Raw genomic sequence first — 22989 nt, 5'->3', positions numbered from 1 at the left:
GCACCAAATTTCTTACCTCAAATCCTTTAAAACTATGGTTTCTTTCCAGAGGGTAGAAATCCCCTTAAGGATGTTTTGAAGGGGATGCAGAGACTGTAACAGGAGAACTCAGACCAGCTGTTGGGTACTAGTTGTTTGTGGTAAGCCAATATGACTCATTGGCACAATCTTCTCTTGTACTGTCACCAAAACGTCTCTTTTTCCAGCCCCTCTACTTATTCCCTCTTCCATCATCACCTTATTTCTCCTCTCCACGGCTAGACGTTGTTCTCTTTTTTTTTTTGGTGAGACAGAGGAAAGATGTTCTCCACTGAGCAAAAGTTACGGAATCTTGCCGTGCTGCTGCTTTTTTAAAGTTTGACAACCACTGCTCTGACTCATTTCTCCTGAAAAATATTTGCCTTTATTCTCCAGCTCTTTTTCCTTTTTGTTGCCTTAGGAAATGAATTATAGAGAAATTTGCTGATATTTTGATTTTCCTAATCTTCTTCCCTGGAGATATCATAACTTAAAGTTATGACCCCTTGTCAGTGTAAAAATCCCCATGGCTATCTTGAGGGCTGGAGGTGAGAGGAACTGAGCTGTACAGAAGCTTTCCTGCTCAAAAAGAAAGGATGACCTAGATTTTAACCCAATTTACATCAGCAGTAAGCAGTCATCTCCTTCCTAGTATTTACTGTATTCCGGAACATTTTGTCCCCATTAGTGTGGCATGTTGGTGTGGTAGATGGAAGGGTGACTTTTGGGTACACTCTTCTCACTTCAGTCCATTCCTCACTCTGTTGCCTGGGTCATTTTTCTAAACGTCAGTCCGTGTTTCCCCACTCCTCAAGAGCCTCCAGTGGTTGCCCATCCACTTCCACACCAAAGAAACTCCTTATCATTAGTTTGAAAGTACTCAATCACCTTGTCCCCTTCTATCTCACCTCACTGATTTCCTACTACAACCCAGAACGCTCACTTAATGCCCCTAATGCCAACCTGTACTTAGATCTTGTCTATCTCACTGCCGACCCCTCGCCCACATCCTCCCTCTCACGTGGGGCTCACACTCCCTTCATATCCTACAGAGAAGCAGCGTGGCTCAGTGGAAAGAGCCCGGGCTTTGGAGTCAGAGGTCATCAGCTCAAACCCTGGCTCCGCCAATTGTCAGCTGTGTGACTTTGGGCAAGTCACTTAACTTCTCTGTGCCTGTTACCTCATCTGTAAAATGGGGATTAAGACTGTGAGCCCCCCGTGGGACAACCTGATCACCCTGTAACCTCCCCAGCACTTAGAACAGTGCTTTGCACATAGTAAATGCTTAATAAATGCCATTATTATTATTATTATTACAGACCACCATTCTTTCCATCTTCAGAGCTTTATTAAAATCACAGCTCCACAAGATCTTCCCTAAACTGTCCTTTCCCCCTACTCCCTTTTCCTGTGGCACTGGCACTTGGATTCGAACCCTTTTGTCACCCTACCCACAACACCTATGTACATGTCTTTAATTTATTTTAATGTCTGTCTCCCCCTCTAGACTGTAAACTCCTTATGGGCAGGGAACATGTCTATCTGCTGATCCATTATACTTTCCTAGGCATTTAGGACAATGAACAGTGCACAGTTAAGTGCTTGAAAGATATGATTGATGCCCTTCTAGAACTTAACTTTGTAAAGTCTCTTTCCTGCAGAGCTATAAGTAATCTGTCTCCCAGTCATTGGAAGGAGAAAGATGCCCTTTTAAGTTGTCAGTATAATTCAGTAAATAAAATCACTCTATCATATCCATTATATGCATGTGTTTTTTTTTAATAATAGTAATGGCATTTGTTAAGCACTTACCATGTGCCAAGCACTGTTCTAAGCCCTGGGGTAGTTGTAAGGTAATCAGGTTGTCCTGCATAGGGCTCACAGTCTAAATCCCCATTTTACAAATGAGATAACTGAGGCACAGAGAAGTACAGTGACTTGCCCAAAGTCCCACAGCTGACGAGTGGCGGAGCGGGATTAGAACCCATGACCTCTGACTCAGAAGCCCATGCTCTTTCCACTAAACCATGCTGCTTTTTTCAGCTTACTATGCATTGCAAAAATCATCCTCAGCACCCCAAATTCCAATGTCACCCTCTAAATCCTTCAGAAGCCAGCATAGATCTGGCCATTTCACCCCGTCAGGGACAGGAGGTTCACGCCTCAGGAGGCCTCACCTTGATCCCTCCCAATCCTTCTAGGCATCCTAACTCTCCAAGATCACATTTCCAATCCATCTCGGCACTCTGAGCCTTCCCTGTGTCCTGCCCTTCTATGATCACGTCTCCAAACCTTTTCCCCCAAATAGTTTAGGATCCTCTTCTTCTCCCCCACTTCCCCCCCACCACACACTCACCCTCCAAACACTACCCCTCTTTGTCCTTCCCAATCCTTTCCTCTGTCTGGGTTTTCAGTTAATAACATATATAAAAAAACCAGTAGCTGCTCAGTTGAACTTCCCTTAGAAAGGGGAACTTGAGAGAATCTGTTCCTGGATTCCTCCTACCTCTTACCTGCAGTGACTGATTTTTTTTATATATATATATATATATACATATATATATGCACATAAAAATAAATTTTCAGTTGAACACAAATATTACAGACTGAAATCTAGATAGAAGTGGAATTTGTGCATAACACTTTAGAGAAAAATTTTCAGCAGAAAACTTGTGCTTATCACATATTTAGTTGCCCTAATTTGACGATGACTCAGTTAACAGTGGGAACATTCTGGGTGTGCAAGTGTCACCGAAGGACAATGTTTGTGCGTGTAAATATAGCAAAGCACATTTTGCAGCCAATTACTTGATTGGGTGGGCATTACACTGCTTAGGTAGCACAGTACTACTGAATGGCACTGCTGTCTCTTTGGTGGGGGAGAGCTGATCTTAATAGTTGTGACATTTGTTAAGCCCTATGTTGCAAGCACTGTACTAAGAACTGTAAAATACAGATTGAGGGCTCTCCTGCTGATTCTTTCATATCTTTCTCGCTTTCCTTACTTGCTAGTTGTCACAGAAGGAAGTGATAATGTGTTTTAGCAACTGTAACAATTTGAACAAGTCACCCCTGCTATAAGGGAGACAAGAATTGATGTCTGTGATTTAAGGGGCACCCTTTCGTTGGTGCTAATAATAGAGGAAGAACTTGGTCTTAATTTGGGGCCAATACAGTATTTGTTGGAGTAAAGCAGTAGAGGGCAAGATTGACCTCTTCAAAAGAGATGTTACCCCGAAATAGCTGCCCAAGACTGAAAGCTGTAAAAATGTGATTTGCTAAATATAAACTTTCTCGAATAGTTATTTTTCTTTTTCCTTTTACTTACAGGTTTATCATGCCCATTCTGACAGTTATGAGACCCATAACCAGCATTATGGAAGAAGCTTAACAAAAGAAACAATAAAAGACGGTAAGAGGATTGCAGTAGGCAGTGCCAACTCTTTGTATGATGTGCCAGTGGAAGTACTCCTCATAACTCACTGTTGTGGTGTTTCGTTGAGAGGCTGATTTATTTAAGTGTTAGAAAACATTGAAAAGAAGGATGATTTAAAATGACAGTTTAGGGGCAAGTTAATGCCACTTGCCTCTGGAACTTTGAGCCAATTTTTTTTAAGTAGCTCAGGCATGACTGACATAAATATAGTGTTTAGTAAGATGGAAAGTAATAATGTAATAAGTAATAAATAATAAATAATAAGTAAATAATAAGTAATAATTGAAGATGGGTATCTTGCAAGAATTTTGGTATCTTTGACCCAATCATTTTGAAATAGATCCCTCAGTTGTCACTATGTTGTTCATTGGCATTACTAACCTTTGTTAAATATTTAGTTTTCAGGACACTGTATTAAGTACTGAAGTGATTTCATGAAAGTTGACTGGCTCAGCACTTGTGAAGAATGAAGTGTCCCACTATTTTACCTTTTTAGAAACTAGGTAGTGACTTGGAGGCTGAGAATATTCAAATGGCTGTGAAATCATGTCTTTGTATTAGCTAAGTCATTCCTAGTGCAGTTCAACTCTGAGTCCATATATTCTAGGCCTATTACTATAAATAAAACAGAATATAAGACCCACAAGGTTTGTCCTGCCAGGCATGAGCACTGTACTAGGCCCATGGGAAACATAAAAAGTAGTAGACAGATCTGAAGAATACACTGCATTTAGATCTATCTGAAGTATTTTTGAGCCCCCACTGTGTGCAGAATACTGGGGGAGTACAATAGAGTTAGTAGATACAAGCTTTGTCCTTGTAGTTTACAGCCTAGCATGGGGGGAGACATGCTAAAATCACTTATAAATAGGAGGTTGTAGATCACTGGATGCATAAAGAAGTAAATGCATAAGTAATAGGGTATACGCAAATGTGGAACAGTTGGTTGCAAGAGTGAAGGAATAGATTAAAACTAATGGTCACAAGAAAATAAAAGAAAAACACTCGTGCTGAGATGGCTGATAGCATGCATGACTAGGAAAGTGGGGAGATTAATAAGGAATGCCTCCTGAAAGAAGTGATGACAAGAGCTTTGAAGAAGTGGAGCGACATGGTTTGTTCCAGTTGAGCAGAGAGTGTCCCAGGAAGGGGAAGGGCTTGAACAGTAGGTCGTAATCAAGACTGAGGGAAAATTAGGGTGTTTAATTGGGAGAAAGAAATACTACAAGCTGGGGTGAAAAGCGATTAAAGTGTTTTTGAGTATATACCAGCACCTACCAAAGTCTAGACATAGAGGGAAGAATCCTGAAACGTGAAAGGTTTTGTAGGCAATAGTAGGCCCTCAAATACTCATGATGATGGTAATTAAAGGCAAGGCCAAAGAATAGAAAACTTCTGTATGTTTTTCAATACTGAAGTGTGGCTTTTCTCCTCTGTATTGATCTGGCAATTTAAGATATAGTTAGAAACGGCTTCAGTGTTGATTTGTGTTATGCTGATGAGTCATCTCCGACCCATAGTGACTCCGTGGACATATGTCTTTTAGAATGCCCCACCTCCATCTGCAGTCATTCTGGTAGTGTACCCTTAGCGTTTTCTTGGTTAAAAATATGGAAGTGGTTAACCATTGCCTTCTTCCTCACGGTAAACTTGAGTCTCCACTCTGTGAGCTAGCTGTGGACAGGGAACGTGTCTGTTGTTGTACTGTAATCTCCCAAGTGCTTAGTACAGTGCTTTGCACATAATAAGCACTCAATAAATATGATTGAATGAATGAGTGACTGACTCTCTTCCATGCTACTACTGCTGCCCAGCACAGATGCGTTTTGACGTATAGCAGATTGCCCTTCTGCCCAAGCCAGGAATGGAAAGAATATGCCTCTGCTTAACTCTCTCTCCCTTATCCGAGCCTAGTAAAGTACTGGAAACTCTCCAGGTGCGATCCTGAGAGGGGAAGAGACCAGGGTTGACTACAGATATTGAATTTTTACACATTTCTAGAAAGTAGCTAAATCTTCCGGAGATGGTATTGTAGTATTCCTAATTTTTTTTGTGAGAATAAGAGCAACGGGTTTGGTTTATTATTAAGATATAGAACTCTTAGCTATAATTCTACCTATTCTGATGGTCTTGGCACCTGTCTACATATTTTGTTGTCTGTCTCCCCCTTCTAGACTGTGAGCCCATTGTTGGGTAGGGACCGTCTCTATATGTTGCCGACTTGTACTTCCCAATCGCTTAGTACAGTGCTCTGCACACAGTAAGCGCTCAATAAATATGATTGAATGAATGAACTCTTGGAGGCCCTATTTGAATCAAGTTGAGCTCAACAGATGTTAAAAATATTATAATTTAATTGTGGTTTGTTGACCTGAATATGAAGTAAGACGGTCTCTATTCAATTCCTCATGGACAAATGCACCAGAAAACTATCTCTAGCAAAGTTTGAATCAATTAGTTGTATTTATTGAGCGCTTACTATGTGCCTGGGAGAGTATAACAAAGTTGGTAAATATGTTCCCTGCCCATATTGAGTTTTCAGTTTAGAGGAAACCAAATTGCAGTCTATTTGAGCCAGGGGCAGTCAATGTGAAATTGAAGTGACATCCTACTTGTGCCAAATTAGATAACTAGAATGCTTCAGTTTCTATCATTGTTATTCAGATACTTTGGTACAAATAAAAGGAAAGAAATATGTGTATATGTGTCTATATACATGTTTTTATATCTGAATATTATTCTTATGTCTGCTTGATCCGAAGTGCCAGACAGTAGAACGTATGCCTGCCCCTCAACAGGGCAACTTAATATAGAGTAGGGAAATGACTTAGTCTAGCAGAAAGAGCATGGTCTAGGGAGTTAAAATCCTGGCTCTGTCACTTCTCTGCTTAGTGACCTTGGGCAAGTCACTTAACCTTTCTGTGCCTCAAATTCCTCATCTGAAAAATGGGATTCAATATCTGTTCTCCCTCCTATTTAAACTGTGAGCCCCATGTGGGACATGGACTGTGTCCAACCTAATTATTTGATATGTACCCCAGCTCTTAGAACAGTGCCTGATGCATAGTAAGCACTTATTAATTGCCAAAGTTAGTGCTTAGTAATTTTGTTATAACAAATCCCTTGTCTTTATTGCAGGCGTGTCCAGGTTTTTCCATAATGGATATTGTTTGAGAAGAGATGCTGTTGCTGCCAGTATTCGGAAGATTGAGAAAATTCTGCAGTGGTTTGAAAAGCAGAAGCAACTTCACTTTTATGCAAGTTCATTACTGTTTGTTTATGAAGGTTCATCTCAGCCAATAGCCAAACGATTGAGTGATGGAACTTTGCCCGAAAAGAGATTCGTGACCAAAGGACAGTTGTCAGAGGAAGAAGTACTGGAATACAATAATAATATTCACTTGTTAAGTTCAACAGAGAATGGGAAAATAGAAGCACCAGTAGGCAAAAAAAGTTTAGCCAAAATGTATGTCCGTCACAAAGTGTATTCTAAAAAGCACCACAGTCAGATCTCATTAAAAGTTGAAAACATGGAACAAGACAATGTCTGGAAAAGCAGTACTTGTGTGTCACAAGAACATTTAAATGGAAATGTATTACCCCAACTGGAAAAAGTTTTTTGCCACCTGCCTACTGAGCTGACGGAAAATGTAGAAGTGCGGATGATTGATTTTGCTCATGTTTTCCCTAGCAACACAAAAGATGAGGGCTATGTTTATGGGCTGAAACATTTAATCACTGTACTCCAAAATATTTTAGATAATTAAATTCTTTGTTACATTCTTTTTACCGGGGGCCATTGAAAATGAAGAGCAGCAGCAACACATTTCTTCACTGGTAATGATGCTATGTAACTGGTTTGTATTGTGATTCTACTACATTTCGTCTTTGTACTTTTGGAAGAAGGGGTAACTTTTCTATAATCTTACTCAGGAAAATCAATTAGTAGCTCATTAGGAAAGCTATGAAAGAATGAAGGGTTTTAGGAACATTAAGCGGGGAATCTGCTGGTTCATGAATTTGTCAAGTAACTGCTTGGCCCAGAGGAAATCAGAACCGTTTTTCGGTCTTTAAAGGTTGTTAGCGCTCTGGGACTAATTCCTCATTAAAGTTCTCTGTCCACCCAACCTTGATTTGAGCCATAACTAAACTAGAAAATTACATAGCCAATAAACTAAAAATTAGAGAGTACAGGTTAATATCCTCAGTATTATTGTCTATGGCTCATTGCCAAGTTATTTAAACTGAGGAAGTTCTCCTTTCAGAAAGGAAATTCTAAGTTTAGACCAGCATATCAAAAGGTGCTTAGTAACACAGTATAATATTGTTGCATTCTAAAAACAAGTTTTCCTTAATTTCTAAGTGGGGAAAAACAACTATGTAGTGCTTATGCAATGTGAGTGAAACAATGGGAAGAATGATCTCTAAATACAGAAGTACTTATACTAATTGCCAGAGCTTACTTAAATTTTAAACTTGGAAAAAATACTTTTAAAACTCCTTTCTTATGGGGCAAGTCTCAAGCTTATTTGTACTGCCTCCTGAAGATGATGTGAAAAGTATTTTATTACATTTTCTCCATGGCATAACTAAAACTCACTAACGGGAGGAGTGTCACTCTGCTTTATGTAGTTTATTTTTCTTTTTAATAACTCCTTTGTGTTGTAAGTAATAAACATTTCATACTTTTTGAACGGGGCTGTTTTCTGAATTACTTTTCTAGAATGAAAGTGCTTTCAGCAGCTCTCTGGAAAATATAGATTGTGAGACTACCTTAAACCAAGGGAAAGTACGTAACAGGCTCCGATCAGTAATTCCAACCTCAGTTAATTTTTAAGACCACCTATGCCGGAAGGGTAGAGGGGTAGAGAAGGGGAATGGTTAAAAAGCCTCCAATTGCTTTCTGCTATTTTGTCAGGTTCCATCTGAGCCTGATTTTTTAAGGGCATAGATTCACGAGGAAAGTATTTTGTTGTGTTAGAAATATAGTGTGTCTTGTGCTTTGAGGTGTTACTTAGAGTCCAATACATTTATCCTAAAATCCAGTTTTCAATTACTCAAAAACCATCCGATTCAACATTCCATATAAACTCCTACCTGACTGATCACATTTTTATAAACAGCTTTGCAGGTTCTAGTAAATCCTACCTAACTCTCTAGAAAAAAATGCCAGTTGGAACAGAACCTTTAAATATTTAGTGGAAAAGAACATCTAAAGTCTGTAACTGTGGATTTCAGAATCAAAATTGTTGCGCTTGCAGTGAAATTATATTCCATATACAATTTTGAAATATAATTTTCCAGTAGATTCCCTAGTCCAACTTTGTTTACGTTAACCTGTGGATGAAGTTGTCTTGGTTTGGCTTTGATAAGCCAGGAAGGACTCGAACTGATTCTAAGATAATTTTAGAAAATATAAAAAAGGAATTAGCTTGAAAGATAAAGCTACTGACATTTCAATTTCAGTTCTTGATGAAATTTAAAATAATAATAGTTCCAACTGTCTTTTTATTGTGATCTGAAGTCAGTTGAATTCACGACCTTGAGAGTGCGTGTGATGTAGGTTTAAATATGCTTGGACATGTTCCTTGTTTAAAAAAATAGAGTAGTGAGAGAAACCAACTAGGTTTTTTTTTTTTTTACATTCATTTGATTGCAACTCACCTATTATTGACATTTTGACTCAGTTAACTGATATGTAGTTTTACCAATTTGCCAGATTCTTGGACAAAATATGCTTTGCCATTGTAGTCTTTTTTCTCTTCATCTTATAGTTAGCAAGAACAGAATACTGCATTTTAGCTCTGAACAAAGTTTTTACTTTTTTTTTTCCTATCAAAATTTTGATAATTTCTAATTGCCAAAAACTTTTACGAGGTGTGAGTGGACAGAAAACTGCAGTTATATTCAAATATCCAATTATTATTTCAAAGCAGAAAACTTGTGGAATTGGTTATGGATTTTTGACACCTAGTACTTAGACTTCTGCTCTATTTTCTATCAAACAGTGGAAGCAGTCTCCTCAATTGTAAAGCTTCAATGGAATACGCTTGGGTTGGTTTTATTTGTGATAGTTATGTTTTCAGGGTTCTTGCAGAAAATCATTAAAATCATTATTTTCCATTCGTTAAAGCTGACACTTAAAATAAAACACTATTTTTAATAGCAAGAAACTTTTGAATGGAAAGAGCATCAACATATTTACTGTGAGTTTAATAAACTTGCCTAGTATCTGCAGATTTTTTTGCACATTTTAGATTAGACTCTGAACTATTTAATCAGTTTTTTGTTTCTCATTTGTACTTGGAAATGTTGGTATTTTTATGAAACCAATATCTCAATTTTTTGCTGATATTGTGATCACTAAAATCTTTACAAAACGGATAACTATATTTCCTGTGTTTTTTCAGGAATGGGATTAAATTTGATTCTTAGATTTTTTGTTGTTGTTGTCATTGTTGTTTACAGTTTTGCATCATGGTCACCTAAGCAGTCCCCACTTTTTATATTTTTTTGAAAGTCATCACCATGGAAACAAATGGGCAATTTTCTTATTATCCCTGGTTAGAAAAAAAATCTGTATGAATTTTGGGTTAAAATTAGCCACCAAATGTGGGGATTAATGATAACTGTTCCTCTTTAGCAAAGGTGTTTAAGCAATAAACATGAAAAATATAAGTAGTTTTAACAAAGTTATTGTCAAAAGAGGAAGCATTTTGGATATTGATTTCAGTGTATCCCTTGTGAATTTATTCCTCAAAAGACTTTCGGAGTAATTGTGAAAATTGTGAATGTTTTTCTATTAAAAATTACATGTACCATAGTTTTTATAACAAAATACATTATTGGTATTTTTGGATATGAGTGGAAGTTGCAAAGTTCCAAATGAGTTGCAAAATATCATGCCATTATGAAATGTTAAATATTTTATCTAAATAGTTTTACAAAAAACAGTTAAAACATCCGTATTAAATAACTTTAATGTGGAGCTTGTGGTGTCTTTAACCCAGTAGTCATTATTTTTGGTTATCTATGCCCAGCAGGATTGTATTTTTGCTTCTTCTTTACACTACTTCAGTCACTATTTTGGGGATTTAGATAGTGTTCAATTGAATAGTAAGTTATTTTTCATTCAATTTGGATGAACCAAATATTAAATAGTAGGTTGGCATTAGTGAGTACTATAATATAGCTATCCTTTAGAGCTCTCCTTATAATACTGATATCTACTGTTCTCATAATCCGATATCTTAGAAAGGAATGAGTTTCTAGTATTCTTGAAGTGTTAGCTACAGCCTTCCCTGCTTATACCACTGATAATAGTGTGTTCTATTGTTTCAAATGGAGGAAAGATGTAAGGACCCCTTATTGGAATTAGCCTAGAAAACTATCAAAGTTACTAACTTTATAAATTGTTTTTCATCAGTCTAATAGGTAAATTATTCCATATTTTTATTTCAGCTGTATAGGTAAAATATTCCATATTTCCATTTTAGAAATGTATTTGCATATCTGATTGTTTGCACTGCTTTGCAATAACCTTTCCCCACTGAGTGCCTTCAGTCTTTGATTTGGTACCATTGTAACCTCACATTTGTAGCATCTATGATAGCCCAAAAGTTGGATTTTTTTTTTTGGCAGTGTTTTGATTTCATCCACTTCATCAATGGATGTCATATTCCCAAGAAATAACTGCTCAAATGCTTTTACATAATACAGGAAATGCAGTGGACACTTAAAATTGTCACCATCTAGAAAAGCCATGATAGGTGATCCGTGGTGAACATCAGCACTCTGGTGAAACAAATGTGCTAGATACTTAAGGATAATGCTTAAGTGCATTAAACGGGAAAGAGAAAAATATAAAACAGTATTGAGTTAGGATGGGGGTTATTAAAATATGTTCAAAAAGGAGGTTAGGATTATATTGTAAAGCAGTGTCAGATCTCAATTTGGGAAGAGGGGTAACAGTTTCATATGATTTTTTTTAGCATTGTTTTCATAAATTTCCGTGAATATGGTACGTTCTGCTTAGTGTCCTTTCAGTTTGTTTAATGTTGTAAAGCATTACTGTGAAATACATTCCATTACATATCCATAAGAAAAATACTGCACACTTTTTATTGTATATAAATGTTGTTGACTGAAACTTCAGTATTTATTTTAGATTCTTAACATTTTTAAATGATTAATTTTGGGGGTCTGATCATGAGTATAAAATTACTTTGGGAAATGTAAGTGAAGTGATTTTGCTGTTAGATTAAAAACGATAAATGACCTGTTCATGTTTCTGATAGGTAGGAGTTAAGAGTTTTGGAGTCTGTTATTCCTGGTGGTTGTGCTTGAGTCCTCAGTTTGATTACACAGGAATAAGGGAACATTCAGATCTTTATTTTAAACGTTGTAATCATGGAGGTTGACTTTAAGTATGGTGTTCTACTCCAGTATGTATTAACAGTTTTAATATGAAGTGAACAATTCTAAGAATGATGTACATTGCATCTGCATAGAATTGAAAGTGGCATGCACAGAGACACTTTAATACACTGGAAGCTGTACTGGAAGATTTCTGAAAGCATGTGAAATTGCACCTGCAGTTGTGTTATTAACTGGTGATTATAAAAACTGCAATGCTCAATTTATTGTACTTGATGAATGAATGTACCTAGTATGGTCTGTTTTCTTTGGATAAATGTCTAAATTATGTCTCCTTTGTTTTATAAAAATGTGTTTGTAATTCACACTGATTTATTTTTCTTGCCATTATTGGACTGCAGGGGGTATTGTGGATGTGTGCTCATTATTTTATAGAATACTATACAGTATACCAATTTTGTAATTTAAGTTATAGGTAGAGAATTCTAATAAGTGTATATTTGGCAAACGATTAAAATTTTCTGCAGTGGAGTACATGCTCTTTTTCTTTTCAGCTGCTTATAACAAATGCCCATTGTTTAAAATAACCTCTTTTTAGACATGATGTTTTTGGTAAAGATCACGTGTGTGATTAGTACTTCCATTTCTTTTTCTTTGCCACATAAAGTACAATGCCCATCAGGAATGAATATTTAGTAATCTCCTGGGATTCCATCCAGAATGCATAATGGAATTTACTAGGTCTCTAAAATAGTTATAGTACCATAAAAGGCTATTATACTTAGGAAGGATATTTTAATAGCGACATTAAAATAGTTGATTGCAACAATTGAACTTAAACTTCTTTTTTCCATACCCAGAAGGTCACTTTCCTCTATAGTATCGTGCACGTTAGATGTGTTGGATTTCCAAAAGTAACAACACTTTCTGTTCAGTCCTTGCATTTTGTTTCTAATTGTACTTGCAGTGCTAATATTACAGTGCAGGATAATCAGTATTTCCCAGCAGTTTCTAGTGGATATAGATAAAGTTAAAAGCCTGTGGAAGTGTAAAACTTAAATGAACTGTCTCAAATGGTAGTAAATCCCCACAAAGTGATCCATCAAAAATATTTCAATAACCAGAGCCTTTGAATATTTTTTGGTTTTATACCTTCCACTTCCTATTTAGTCCGTCAATTAAAATTATTGGTGAAAATGGTAAGCCAGTAATTTATTAACATGATTTCTTCTTTCACGTGTTTGTATGTTTTCATATTAATTTCCAGGCTCTTCTTCTCTGATTTTTAGTTGGGGAAATAATATCTGGAAGGAAATTGTAATAATACCAGGTTTGCGGCCTTGAAAGGATCTGCTCTGTTAGCAAAAACGTCCTAACCAAATGCGGAGAAATGACTGGATTACCTAAATTATCTAGACCGAGGCCTATAGGAATCTGCTAGATCTCAAAGAAGGCTAATTGATCAATCTATTGATGTATTTATTGGGCACCTCCTGTGTGCAGTGGTCTGCTGTACTCAAATGCTTGGGAGAGAACAATAGAGTCAGAAGGCACGATCCCTGCCATCACAGTTTACAGTGTAGGGTGGGAAGCAGATATAATAAATTGTGCAGAGAAGAGGAAAGAAGAATGGAGTCAGGGGCAGGTGTGCGGGTTTTAGCGTCCTGGAGAGGGATTCTCCTCTTGATCCTGTAAAGAGGAGAATGGGAACATTGTTCCTGGAGGTGGCTCTCTAGAAATAGGGAAACAGAATCATGGGCCATTTCAATTTAATTTTTTTTTTTTTTAAGCTGGAGACTGAAGCCTGAGAGGCTTTGGGCGTGAGGTGATCTGTGTTCTAGATTGTGGGGTGGTGGGGAGGACAAATTGAGCTACTCAGCAAGGTCCTTGAGTTGCGGAAGGGGCACTGTGTAATCTGAAGAAGGAAATCATGCCCGAGTGAAGGTATGTCAGATCAGATAGGTCTTTTAAACTCATTTAACGCTTCCTAGAAGTCACAGAACTGCTTGGAACTTTACCTGCTTCCCGGACATGTGAAAGAGAATGTGAGACAAGACTATATTCATAAATATTCAGTGGCAGATTTCATTTGGAAATACCATCTGCCAATTTACTACGTAGGTCTTTCCCATTTAAAAAAAATCTGTACCACACAGATTCCAGTTGGTTACACACACACATCAATCAATGATAGTTATCGAATTTTCCAAGTGCTTTAGAGTGTATCAGATACAAAATAAACATTTACCTATTGTCCCAAGGTGACGCTGGGGTACCGGGCATCTCGTGGCTCAGTGGAAAGAGCCCGGGCTTTGGAGTCAGAGGTCAATCAATCAATCAATCAATCGTATTTATTGAGTGCTTACTGTGTGCAGAGCACTGTACTAAGCGCTTGGGAAGTACAAATTGGCAATATATAGAGACAGTCCCTACCCAACAGTGGGCTCACAGTCTAAAAGGTCATGGGTTCTAATCCCGCCTCGGCCACTTGTCAGCTTGTGTGACTTTGGTTAAGTCACTTAACTTCTCTGTGCCTCAGTTACCTCATCTGTAAAATGGGGATTAATACTGTGAGCCCCCCGTGGGGCAACCTGATCACCTTGTAACCTCCCCAGCGCTTAGAACAGTGCTTTGCACATAGTAAGCGCTTAATAAATGCCATCATTATTATTCAGTGCTATCTTGTGACCACCTGAGCCAGCCGGCAGAACTGGGAAGTGAGGGTGGGATACCAACCCCACAACCAAATCTGCTAGATTGCCAGCCCAAGCCGGGAATACAGAAGGTGTCCCTCGCCCCCGTGCCAATCAAATTAGGTATGGAGGAGGGGAGAGGGCAAAGATTGGGTAAATTGAGGCCGGAAGCTGGAATGGCCTAGGAGCGCGGGTGATAAATACCTGCTGCCTCTGACCTTTGGGGGCCGAACACGGAGACAGGCAGCAGCAGCGGTGGCCCACGTGTCTTTCTCTGCCCAGAATCACTCAATCAATCGTATTTATTGAGCGCTTACTGTGTGCAGAGCACTGTACTAAGCGCTTGGGAAGTACAAGTTGGCAACATATAGAGACAGTCCCTACCCAACAGTGGGCTCACAGTCTAAAAGGCCAGATGCCCGCTCCGCAACCAGAACCATCACACTGAGGCAAGGGCCGCGGGACGGGTGAGTGTCTCGTGGGTGGGACCTGAGGATGGGGATCCTGAGTGGATTCCTCCCATGTAGGGAGAGCACATGGTGAGAGCTAGACGCCCACCGCGTGCGCGGGGAATGGAATGGATTCTTCCCGTGTGGGAAAGTAAGTGGATTCGTCCCGAGTGGGAAGTGCACATGGGTGAGAGCTGGCCGCCTCACCCCCGCACGATTAACGTATGATTGTGTTCCTCCTGTTAGGGAAGCTCGAATATTGCTAATTGATTACATTCCTCCCATAAGGGAAGTTCAATCCATTGCGCCTAAACAACTAAATAATTCAATTCACCTCGCGGAATAAATTTTATATAAAACTCAGGCTTTCCATCCCTGGTCTGTCTGTCTGCCTCTCTCTCTCTTTCTCTCTCTCTCCAATTACTGAACGAACCCATCCCCGGATGACAGGCGACGTCTACTTATAAGGAATGTAAAGTAAAATGGAGAGACAAATATTTTTCAAATAGAAGCAGGAGGAGAAGCAAAGGGATAGAAGAAGAACTGATGTCAGGTTGAAATAAAATTGAATATATACGTAAACTCACATAACTATGGCCCCAAATACATTGAATAATCAATTAAAGGTATTTATTGAGCACTATGCAGAGTGCTGTACTAAATACTTGGGAGAGTTGGAAGACAAATCCCCTCCCCACAAGGAACTGTAAGAAAGATGGGGGGAGACAATAAGATAAACTACAGATATGTACATGAGCCCTCTGGACTAAACTCACTGTGTGCAGGGAACATCATCATCATCAATCGTATTTATTGAGCGCTTACTATGTGCAGAGCACTGTACTAAGCGCTTGGGAAGTACAAATTGGCAACATATAGAGACAATCCCTACCCAACAGTGGGCTCACAGTCTAAAAGGGGGAGACAGAGAACAAAACCAAACATACTAACAAAATAAAATAAATAGAATAGATATGTACAATTAAAATAAATAAATAAATAAATAGAGTAAAAAAATATGTACAAACATATATACATATATACATGCCTGCCAACCCTGTTGTACTGTACTCAAATGCTTAGTACAGTGCTCTGCAGATAGCATTAATACCATTGATTTGTTAATCTGAGGCTGGATTTTACTAGGTCTTTGAGAATAGGGAGTAGAAGCTTCCTTTGCTGTCTTGGAGTCACTTCACCCACTAATCAATGATGTTTATGGAGTGTTTACTCTGTGCCAAGCATTGTCCCTGCTCACTTAGAATAATAATAATTATGGTGCCTGTTAAACACTTACTATATGCTAAGCACTGGGGTAGATACAGGTTAATCAGATTGGACCCAGCTCCTGACCCACATGGGCTCACACTCTCCCTATTTTACAGATGAGGTAATTGAGGCCCAGAGAGGTTAAGTAGCGTGCCCAACGTCACAAAATAGATATGTGGTGGAGGCAGGATTAGAACCCAAGTCCTTTTGACTCTCAGGCTCATGCTCTATCCACTAAGCCATGCTGCTTCTTAGAGAGTCAACATTCATTCATTCAGTCGTATTTGTTGAGCGCTTACTGTGCGCAGAGCACTGTATTAAGCACTTGGGAAGTACAAGTCGGCAACATATAGAGATGGTCCCCACCCAACGATGGGCTCACAGTCTAGAAGGGGGAGACAGACAACAAAACGAAACACGTAGACAGGTGAACAGTGGGAAGGAGGCCCAAGGGAAGTTAGGAAGGGGACACAAGGGGAGTAGAGGAAAGGGCAAGAGGTAGTACGGGAATGGGGGCTGCTGTCAGCCCAGGTTGGTGGGCAGGGAATATTTCTACCAACTCTGTTGTACTCTCCCAAGGGCTTAGTTCAATCAATCAATCAATCAATCAATTGTATTTATTGAGCACTTACTGTGTGCAGAGCACTATACTAAGTGTTTGGACAGTACAAGTTGGCAACATTAGAGACAATCCCTACCCAACAGTTAGCTCACAGTCTAGTAGGGGGAGACAGACAACAAAACCAAACATACTAACAAAATAAAATAAATAGAATAGATATGTACAAGTAAAATAAACAGAGTAATAAATATGTACAAACATACATACATATATGCAGGTGCTGTGGGGAAGGGAAGGAGGTGAGATGGGGGGGATGGAGAGGGGGACGAGGCGGAGAGTAAGGAAGGGGCTTCAGTGCTTTGCACACAGGCTTTCAACTGTAATTGGTGCCCAGTGAGCATGTTGAGGTCTTTTGAGAATTAATGGGACCAAAGGATGTGACTTCTCCCTCCTGACTTAGTTAATATCTACCAGAATCAGCTCTGGCACCAAACTGGGACAATATCAGATTTTGGGGTAGTAACGGGTCGATAATATGCTACTATAGAGTCAGGGTTCTTCTCTGAAACTGTTATTGTTAAAATAGTGTTTCCATCAGTCCCATCTTATAAAGCCACTTTCTCCCAACTGGTGGTTAAATAATAATAATAATTGTGGTATTTAAGTGTCCACTATTTGTCAAATATTCATTCATTCATTCAATCATATTTTCTGAGTGCTTACTGTGTGCAGAGCACTGTACTAAGCGCTTGGAAAGTACAAGCTGGCAACATAAACATTGTTCAAAGCACTGGAGTAGTTACAAGGTAGTCATGTTGGACATAATCCCTCAGTCACATGGGGCTCACAGTCTAATAATAAATAATAATAATGCATTTGTGGAGCACTATGTGCGAAGAACTGTTCTAAGCACTGGGGGATACAAGGTGATCAGGTGGTCCCACGTGGGGCTCACAATCTTAATCCCTATTTTCCAGATGAAGGAACTGAGGCCCAGACAAGTGCAGTGACTTGCCCAAAGTCACACAGCTGACAAGTGGCAGAGCTGGGATTAGAACCCACGACCTCTGACTCCCAACCCCGGGCTCTTTCCACTGAGCCATGCTGAGGAATTGAATTCCCATTTTACAGCTGAAGAAATTGAGACAGAGAAGTTGTGACTTGCCCAAGGTCACGCAGCAGGCAAGAGGCAGATCGGGGATTAGAACCCCGGTCCTCTAGCTCTCAGGCCACGCTTACCCCTAGGTTATGATGATGATGGTATTTGTTAAGCACTTACTATGTGCAAAGCACTGTTCTAAGCGCTGGGGAGGATACAAGGTGATCAGGTTGTCCCATGGGGGGCTCACAGTCTTAGTCCCCATTTTACAGATGAGGCAACTGAGGCACAGAGAAGTCAAGTGACTTGCCCAAAGTCACCCAGCTGATAAGTGGTAGAACCCATGACCTCTGACTCCAAAGCCCGGGCTCTTTCCGGTGAGCCACGCTGCTTTTCAGGTTATGCTGCTCCATGCTTTTGTGCTTTAAGATATAACCAATTTTTGGTGCTTTTAAGTAGAACCAATGTAAAACTCAACTCACTTTTTATGGCACACGCTGATCATCAAACAGATGGCTTCTGTTGGGGGCATATTTGTTTATGATTCTGACCTGGAAAAAAAACAAAATTAGAGTAAATTCATTTCTTCAATGAAGTGAAAAGTCACTTAGCACCACCTATTGGTGATAGAATCATGGCCTCACACTGACAATCAATGTGCCAAGAACACGGGGTCCACAAAAAATTCAGTGTCCTATCCAATAAATAACTGGAATTCTAACAACAGTTTCATGAACATTTAGTTAACAAAAACTTTTAAAAATTCTTTTTTTTTTCCAGATGCCCATGTTCATCCAGCTAAATAAGATGAACCGTGTTATCTGCAGAGAAGCAGCGTGGCTCAGTGGAAAGAGCACGGGCTTGGGTGTCAGAGGTCATGGGTTTAAATCCCGACTCCGCCGAGTGTTAGCTGTGTGGCTTTGGGCAATTCACTTAATCAATCAATCAATCAATCGTATTTATTGAGCGCTTACTGTGTGCAGAGCACCGTACTAAGCGCTTGGGAAGTACAAGTCGGCAACACATGGAGACAGTTCCTACCCAACAGCGGGCTCACAGTCTAAAAGAGAAGCAGCACGGCTCAGTGGAAAGAGCACGGGATTTGGAATCAGAGGCCATGGGTTCAAATCACGGCTCCACCAGTTGTCAGCTGTGTGACTTTGGGTAAGTCACTTAACTTCTTTGTGTCTCCGTTACCTCATCTGTAAAATGGGGATTAAGACTGTGATACTCCATTGTGGGACAACCTGATTACCTTGTATCCTCCCCAGCGCTTCGAACAGTGCTTTGCCCATAGTAAGTGCTTAACAAATGCCATCATTATTATAGGCAGATCTTACTCTAAAACCAAAGGAAATCCAAATCTTTTTCTATAATAATAATAGTAATGATGGCGTTTATTAGGAGCTTACTATGCGCTTTGTGCTGGGGAGGCTACAGGGTGATCAGGTTGTCCCACGGGGGGCTCACAGTCTTTATCCTCATTTTACAGATGAGGTCACTGAGGCACAGAGAAGTTAAGTGACTTACCCAAAGTCACACAGCTGACAACTGGCGGAGCCGTGATTTGAACCCATGGCCTCTGATTCCAAAGCCCGTGCTCTTTCCACTGAGCCATGCTGCTTCTCTTCAGCAGGGACGGTGGATCAGTCCACATCACTGTTGCCAGCAGAGGTTGCCAACTGGAGGTTTTTGCACTGGCCACCTTGCAGATATTATTCCTATACTGACAGTCTCTGAGGAGCAACCCTGAGCAGTAGTGGCACTGACATTGGGTTTAGAACAGGGCTGATCACCACTGGGGGAGGGAGCAATCTTGCTCCCCACTCTCTCTCTTTCACTTTTCTGTTTCTCCTGCAAAGTTCAAGCAGAAATCCTGGATTGAATGCTCAGAAAGGGAGGGAAAAGAAAAGGGCAGATTATATTCTCTCTCTCTGTCTCTTATTCACACCTATCTGTCTGTCTCTCTCCCCTTCTCTTCCCCAACCACGCCTTTTCTCCCTCTCCCCCACCTCTCTTCCCTCTCCCTCTCTTCCCTCTCCCTCTTCTCCCTCTCTCTGTTCTCCCTCTCCCTCTTCTCCCTCTCCCCTTTCTCCCTCTTCTCCCTCTCCCTCTTCTCCTTCTCTCTCTCTCTTATTCACACCTATCTGTCTGTCTCTCTCTCCTTCTCTTCCCCAACCACGCCTTTTCTCCCTCTCCCCCACCTCTCTTCCCTCTTCCTCTCTTCCCTCTCCCTTTTCTCCCTCTCCCTTTTCTCCCTCTCCCTCTTCTCCCTCTCCCTCTTCTCCCTCTCCTCCCTCTCCCTCTTCTCCCTCTCCTTCCTCTCCATCACTCTCTACCTCTCTCCCTCTCCCTCTCTCCTTCTCCTGCCTCTCCTCCCTCTCCCCCCTTCCTCTCCCTCTCCTCTCTCTCCCTCCTTTCCCTCTCCACCTCCTCCTCCCTCTCCTCTCTCTCCCTCCTCTCCCTCTCCCCCTTCCTCTCCTTCTCCTACCTCTCCCTCTCCCTCCTTTCCCTCTCCCCCTCCTCCTCCTCTCTCTCCTCTCTCCCTCCTCTCCCTCTCCCTCTCCTCCCTCTCCCTCCTTTCCCCTTCTCCCTCCTCCCTCTCCCTCTCCTCCCTCTCCCTCCTTTCCCCTTCTCCCTCCTCCCTCTCCCTCTGCTCCCTCTCCTCCCTCTCCCTCTCCCCCCTCTCCCTCTCCTCCCTATCTCTCTCCTCCTTATCCCTCTCCTCCCTCTCCCTCTCCCCCCTCCTCCCTCTCTTCCCTCTCCTCCCTCTCTTCCCTCTCTTCCCTCTCTTCCCTCTCCCCCCCCTCCTCCCTCTCCGTCTCCCTCTCCCTCTCCCTCTCCGTCTCCTCTACCTGAGATGATACTAGTAGAAAGGATCAATCTCAGTGACACAGACTTCTGGGTTAGCAATTTTGACTTCCTCACCAAGGTTGGTAATTCTTGTTCTTCTGCTAGTCGAACTCTGATTCCTCTCCCCATTTAAGTACATTTGCCTATGATAAGGGCAGAATTTCTGTGAGCATGCTGTGTCTCCTGTAAGGTGAGGATAAGGACACCTGTCTTTTAAAATCAGTACACAATATTGGGGAGAAAAGCAATCAAACCATTCAATCACTCAGTAGTATTTATTGAGTGCTTAGTGTGTGCAAAGCACACAAACTAGGCAGTCCTGGCTTCTCCCAAAGCTATCTCTAGCAGTAATTCTGAATTTGGGTCCCCATCCAGTATGCCCCAACTCAGGTTTGCTATCCCACAACCACGTCCTGAAAGATTAAACTCTCTAGCCTGCAGAAATGAAGTTTGAGACGTTATAGCTCCTTGCCCAAATACATGCAATATGGCCTTTACATGTGTTTATCCTATACATAGTTATAAATATATATTACTTTTTTTAATGTTAAGTGCTTACTATGTGCTAGGCACTTTCTGAGCACTGGAGTTGATAAAAGTTAAACAAGTTGGACACAGTCCACATCTCACACGGGGTCACAGAATTAATTTCCAGCTTAGAACAGTGCTTTGCACATAGTAAGCACTTAACAAATACCATCATTATTATCTTTAAATCAGCCAACTGAGGCCCAGAGAAGTTGTGACTTGCCCAAGGTCATGGTGGACAGGTGGTGGAGCCAGGATTAGACCTCAGGTTCTTCTGACTTCCAGGCCATGCTTTATCCACTAGGCAACCCTGCTTCTCCTAAGTTTAATATGTGGGTAGGGTAAATATGGAATCGGTTTTACATCAAATCCTAAAATATCAGGTTTAGGGATTGCCTAGTAAAGCAGAGGTGGGTAATGAAAAGCACGCTGAAAGAAGTATTTCAAGTAGCGGCTATAGCATACAAAATTCAGAACATCGTGCGGGTAGGAAAAATCCCTAGCTCAAATTGGTTTTAGAAATCTACATATATGATAGATCCATATTTATCTAGTAGAGAGAAAAGTTAATGATGTTCAAAGAATTTTTCTAACAAAGTGTTCGGATTTGAACAGTCATTGCTGAATCATTGGAGAAGGACAATCATTGCAGTTTCTTCAAACATCCTTGGGTACCTCTGTCCAGAATATTGGGCTTTAATGTACCGTTAGTCTTACCCAGTAATGGTATTTCTTATGGTCCTATGTTTTCTGGTTTGTTTTATAATTCCCAGATCTTTCACTGCTCTCTCTCTTACTCTCCTCCTTTTGGTGATTATTGTTCTCTGTTGGATTGCTGACATGATTCCTTCCATCCACAGCATTACTCCACAACTGGCTCTCTCAATCCCACAAGACTGGAGAGTTTACCAAGAATTTTATGAAGAGAGGACATAGTGGAACCTTAGAATTTGTGGGGGATGGATTTGTTTAGAATGTGCTAGATTGTAAACTTCATGTGGGCAGGAATCTTGTCTACTAACTCTGTTGTAGTCTCCCATTTGCCAAGTACAGTACTCTGCATACACTAATTGCTCAATACCACTGAATGATTGTTTAAAGAAATTTTACGAAGGTGAAAGTGTAAATACTATGTATGTGCGACAGTGAAAGTTTATTCAATCAATCCATCAGTCATATTTATTAAGCACTTACTATGTGTGGAGCACTGTACTAAGCGCTTGGGAGAGCAGATTTTCCTGCCCATAACAAGCTTATATCTAGAGGGAGATATAGACATTAATATATATTAAGGCTATGTATGTAATAATAATAGTAATTGTGGTGCTTATTTGTTGCCAATTTGTACTTCCCAAACACTTAGTACAGTGCTCTGCACATAGTAAGTGCTCAATAAATACGATTGATGATGATGATGCTTATGTACTAGCTATGTGCCGGCACTCTTGTAAGTGCCAAGATAGATACAAGGTAATCGGGTTGGACATAGTCCCTGTCCCACACAGGGCTCACAGTCTTTATCCCCATTTACAGATGAGGGAACTGAGGCATAGAGAAATTAGGTGACTTTTCCAAGGTCACATGGCAGACAAGAGACTTGAGTCGGGATTAGAACCCAGGTCCTCCTTATTGCCAGACCCATGCTTTTATCCACTAGGCCGTGTTGCTTCTCTGCTTTGAGGCTGAGGGAGGGGTGAATAAAGGGT

General features: G+C 40.4%; 1 protein-coding gene across 1 annotated transcript in view; it reads left to right on the top strand.

The window, feature by feature from the left end:
• IPMK (inositol polyphosphate multikinase) overlaps window positions 1-12361 on the top strand; it is a 56880-nt gene extending 44519 nt beyond the window's left edge. Inside the window, exons 5-6 of the mRNA XM_038743375.1 lie at window positions 3349-3430; window positions 6593-12361. Coding sequence (XP_038599303.1) covers window positions 3349-3430; window positions 6593-7221 — 711 coding nt within the window. The 3' untranslated portion in view covers window positions 7222-12361. The remainder of the gene's footprint in view (window positions 1-3348; window positions 3431-6592) is intronic.
• The last annotated feature ends 10628 nt before the right edge of the window (window positions 12362-22989 follow it).

Source organism: Tachyglossus aculeatus, chromosome 3 (assembly GCF_015852505.1).
Source record: "Tachyglossus aculeatus isolate mTacAcu1 chromosome 3, mTacAcu1.pri, whole genome shotgun sequence".
NCBI classification, from domain to species: domain Eukaryota; kingdom Metazoa; phylum Chordata; class Mammalia; order Monotremata; family Tachyglossidae; genus Tachyglossus; species Tachyglossus aculeatus.
This window is presented reverse-complemented; position numbering and strand designations above follow the sequence as displayed.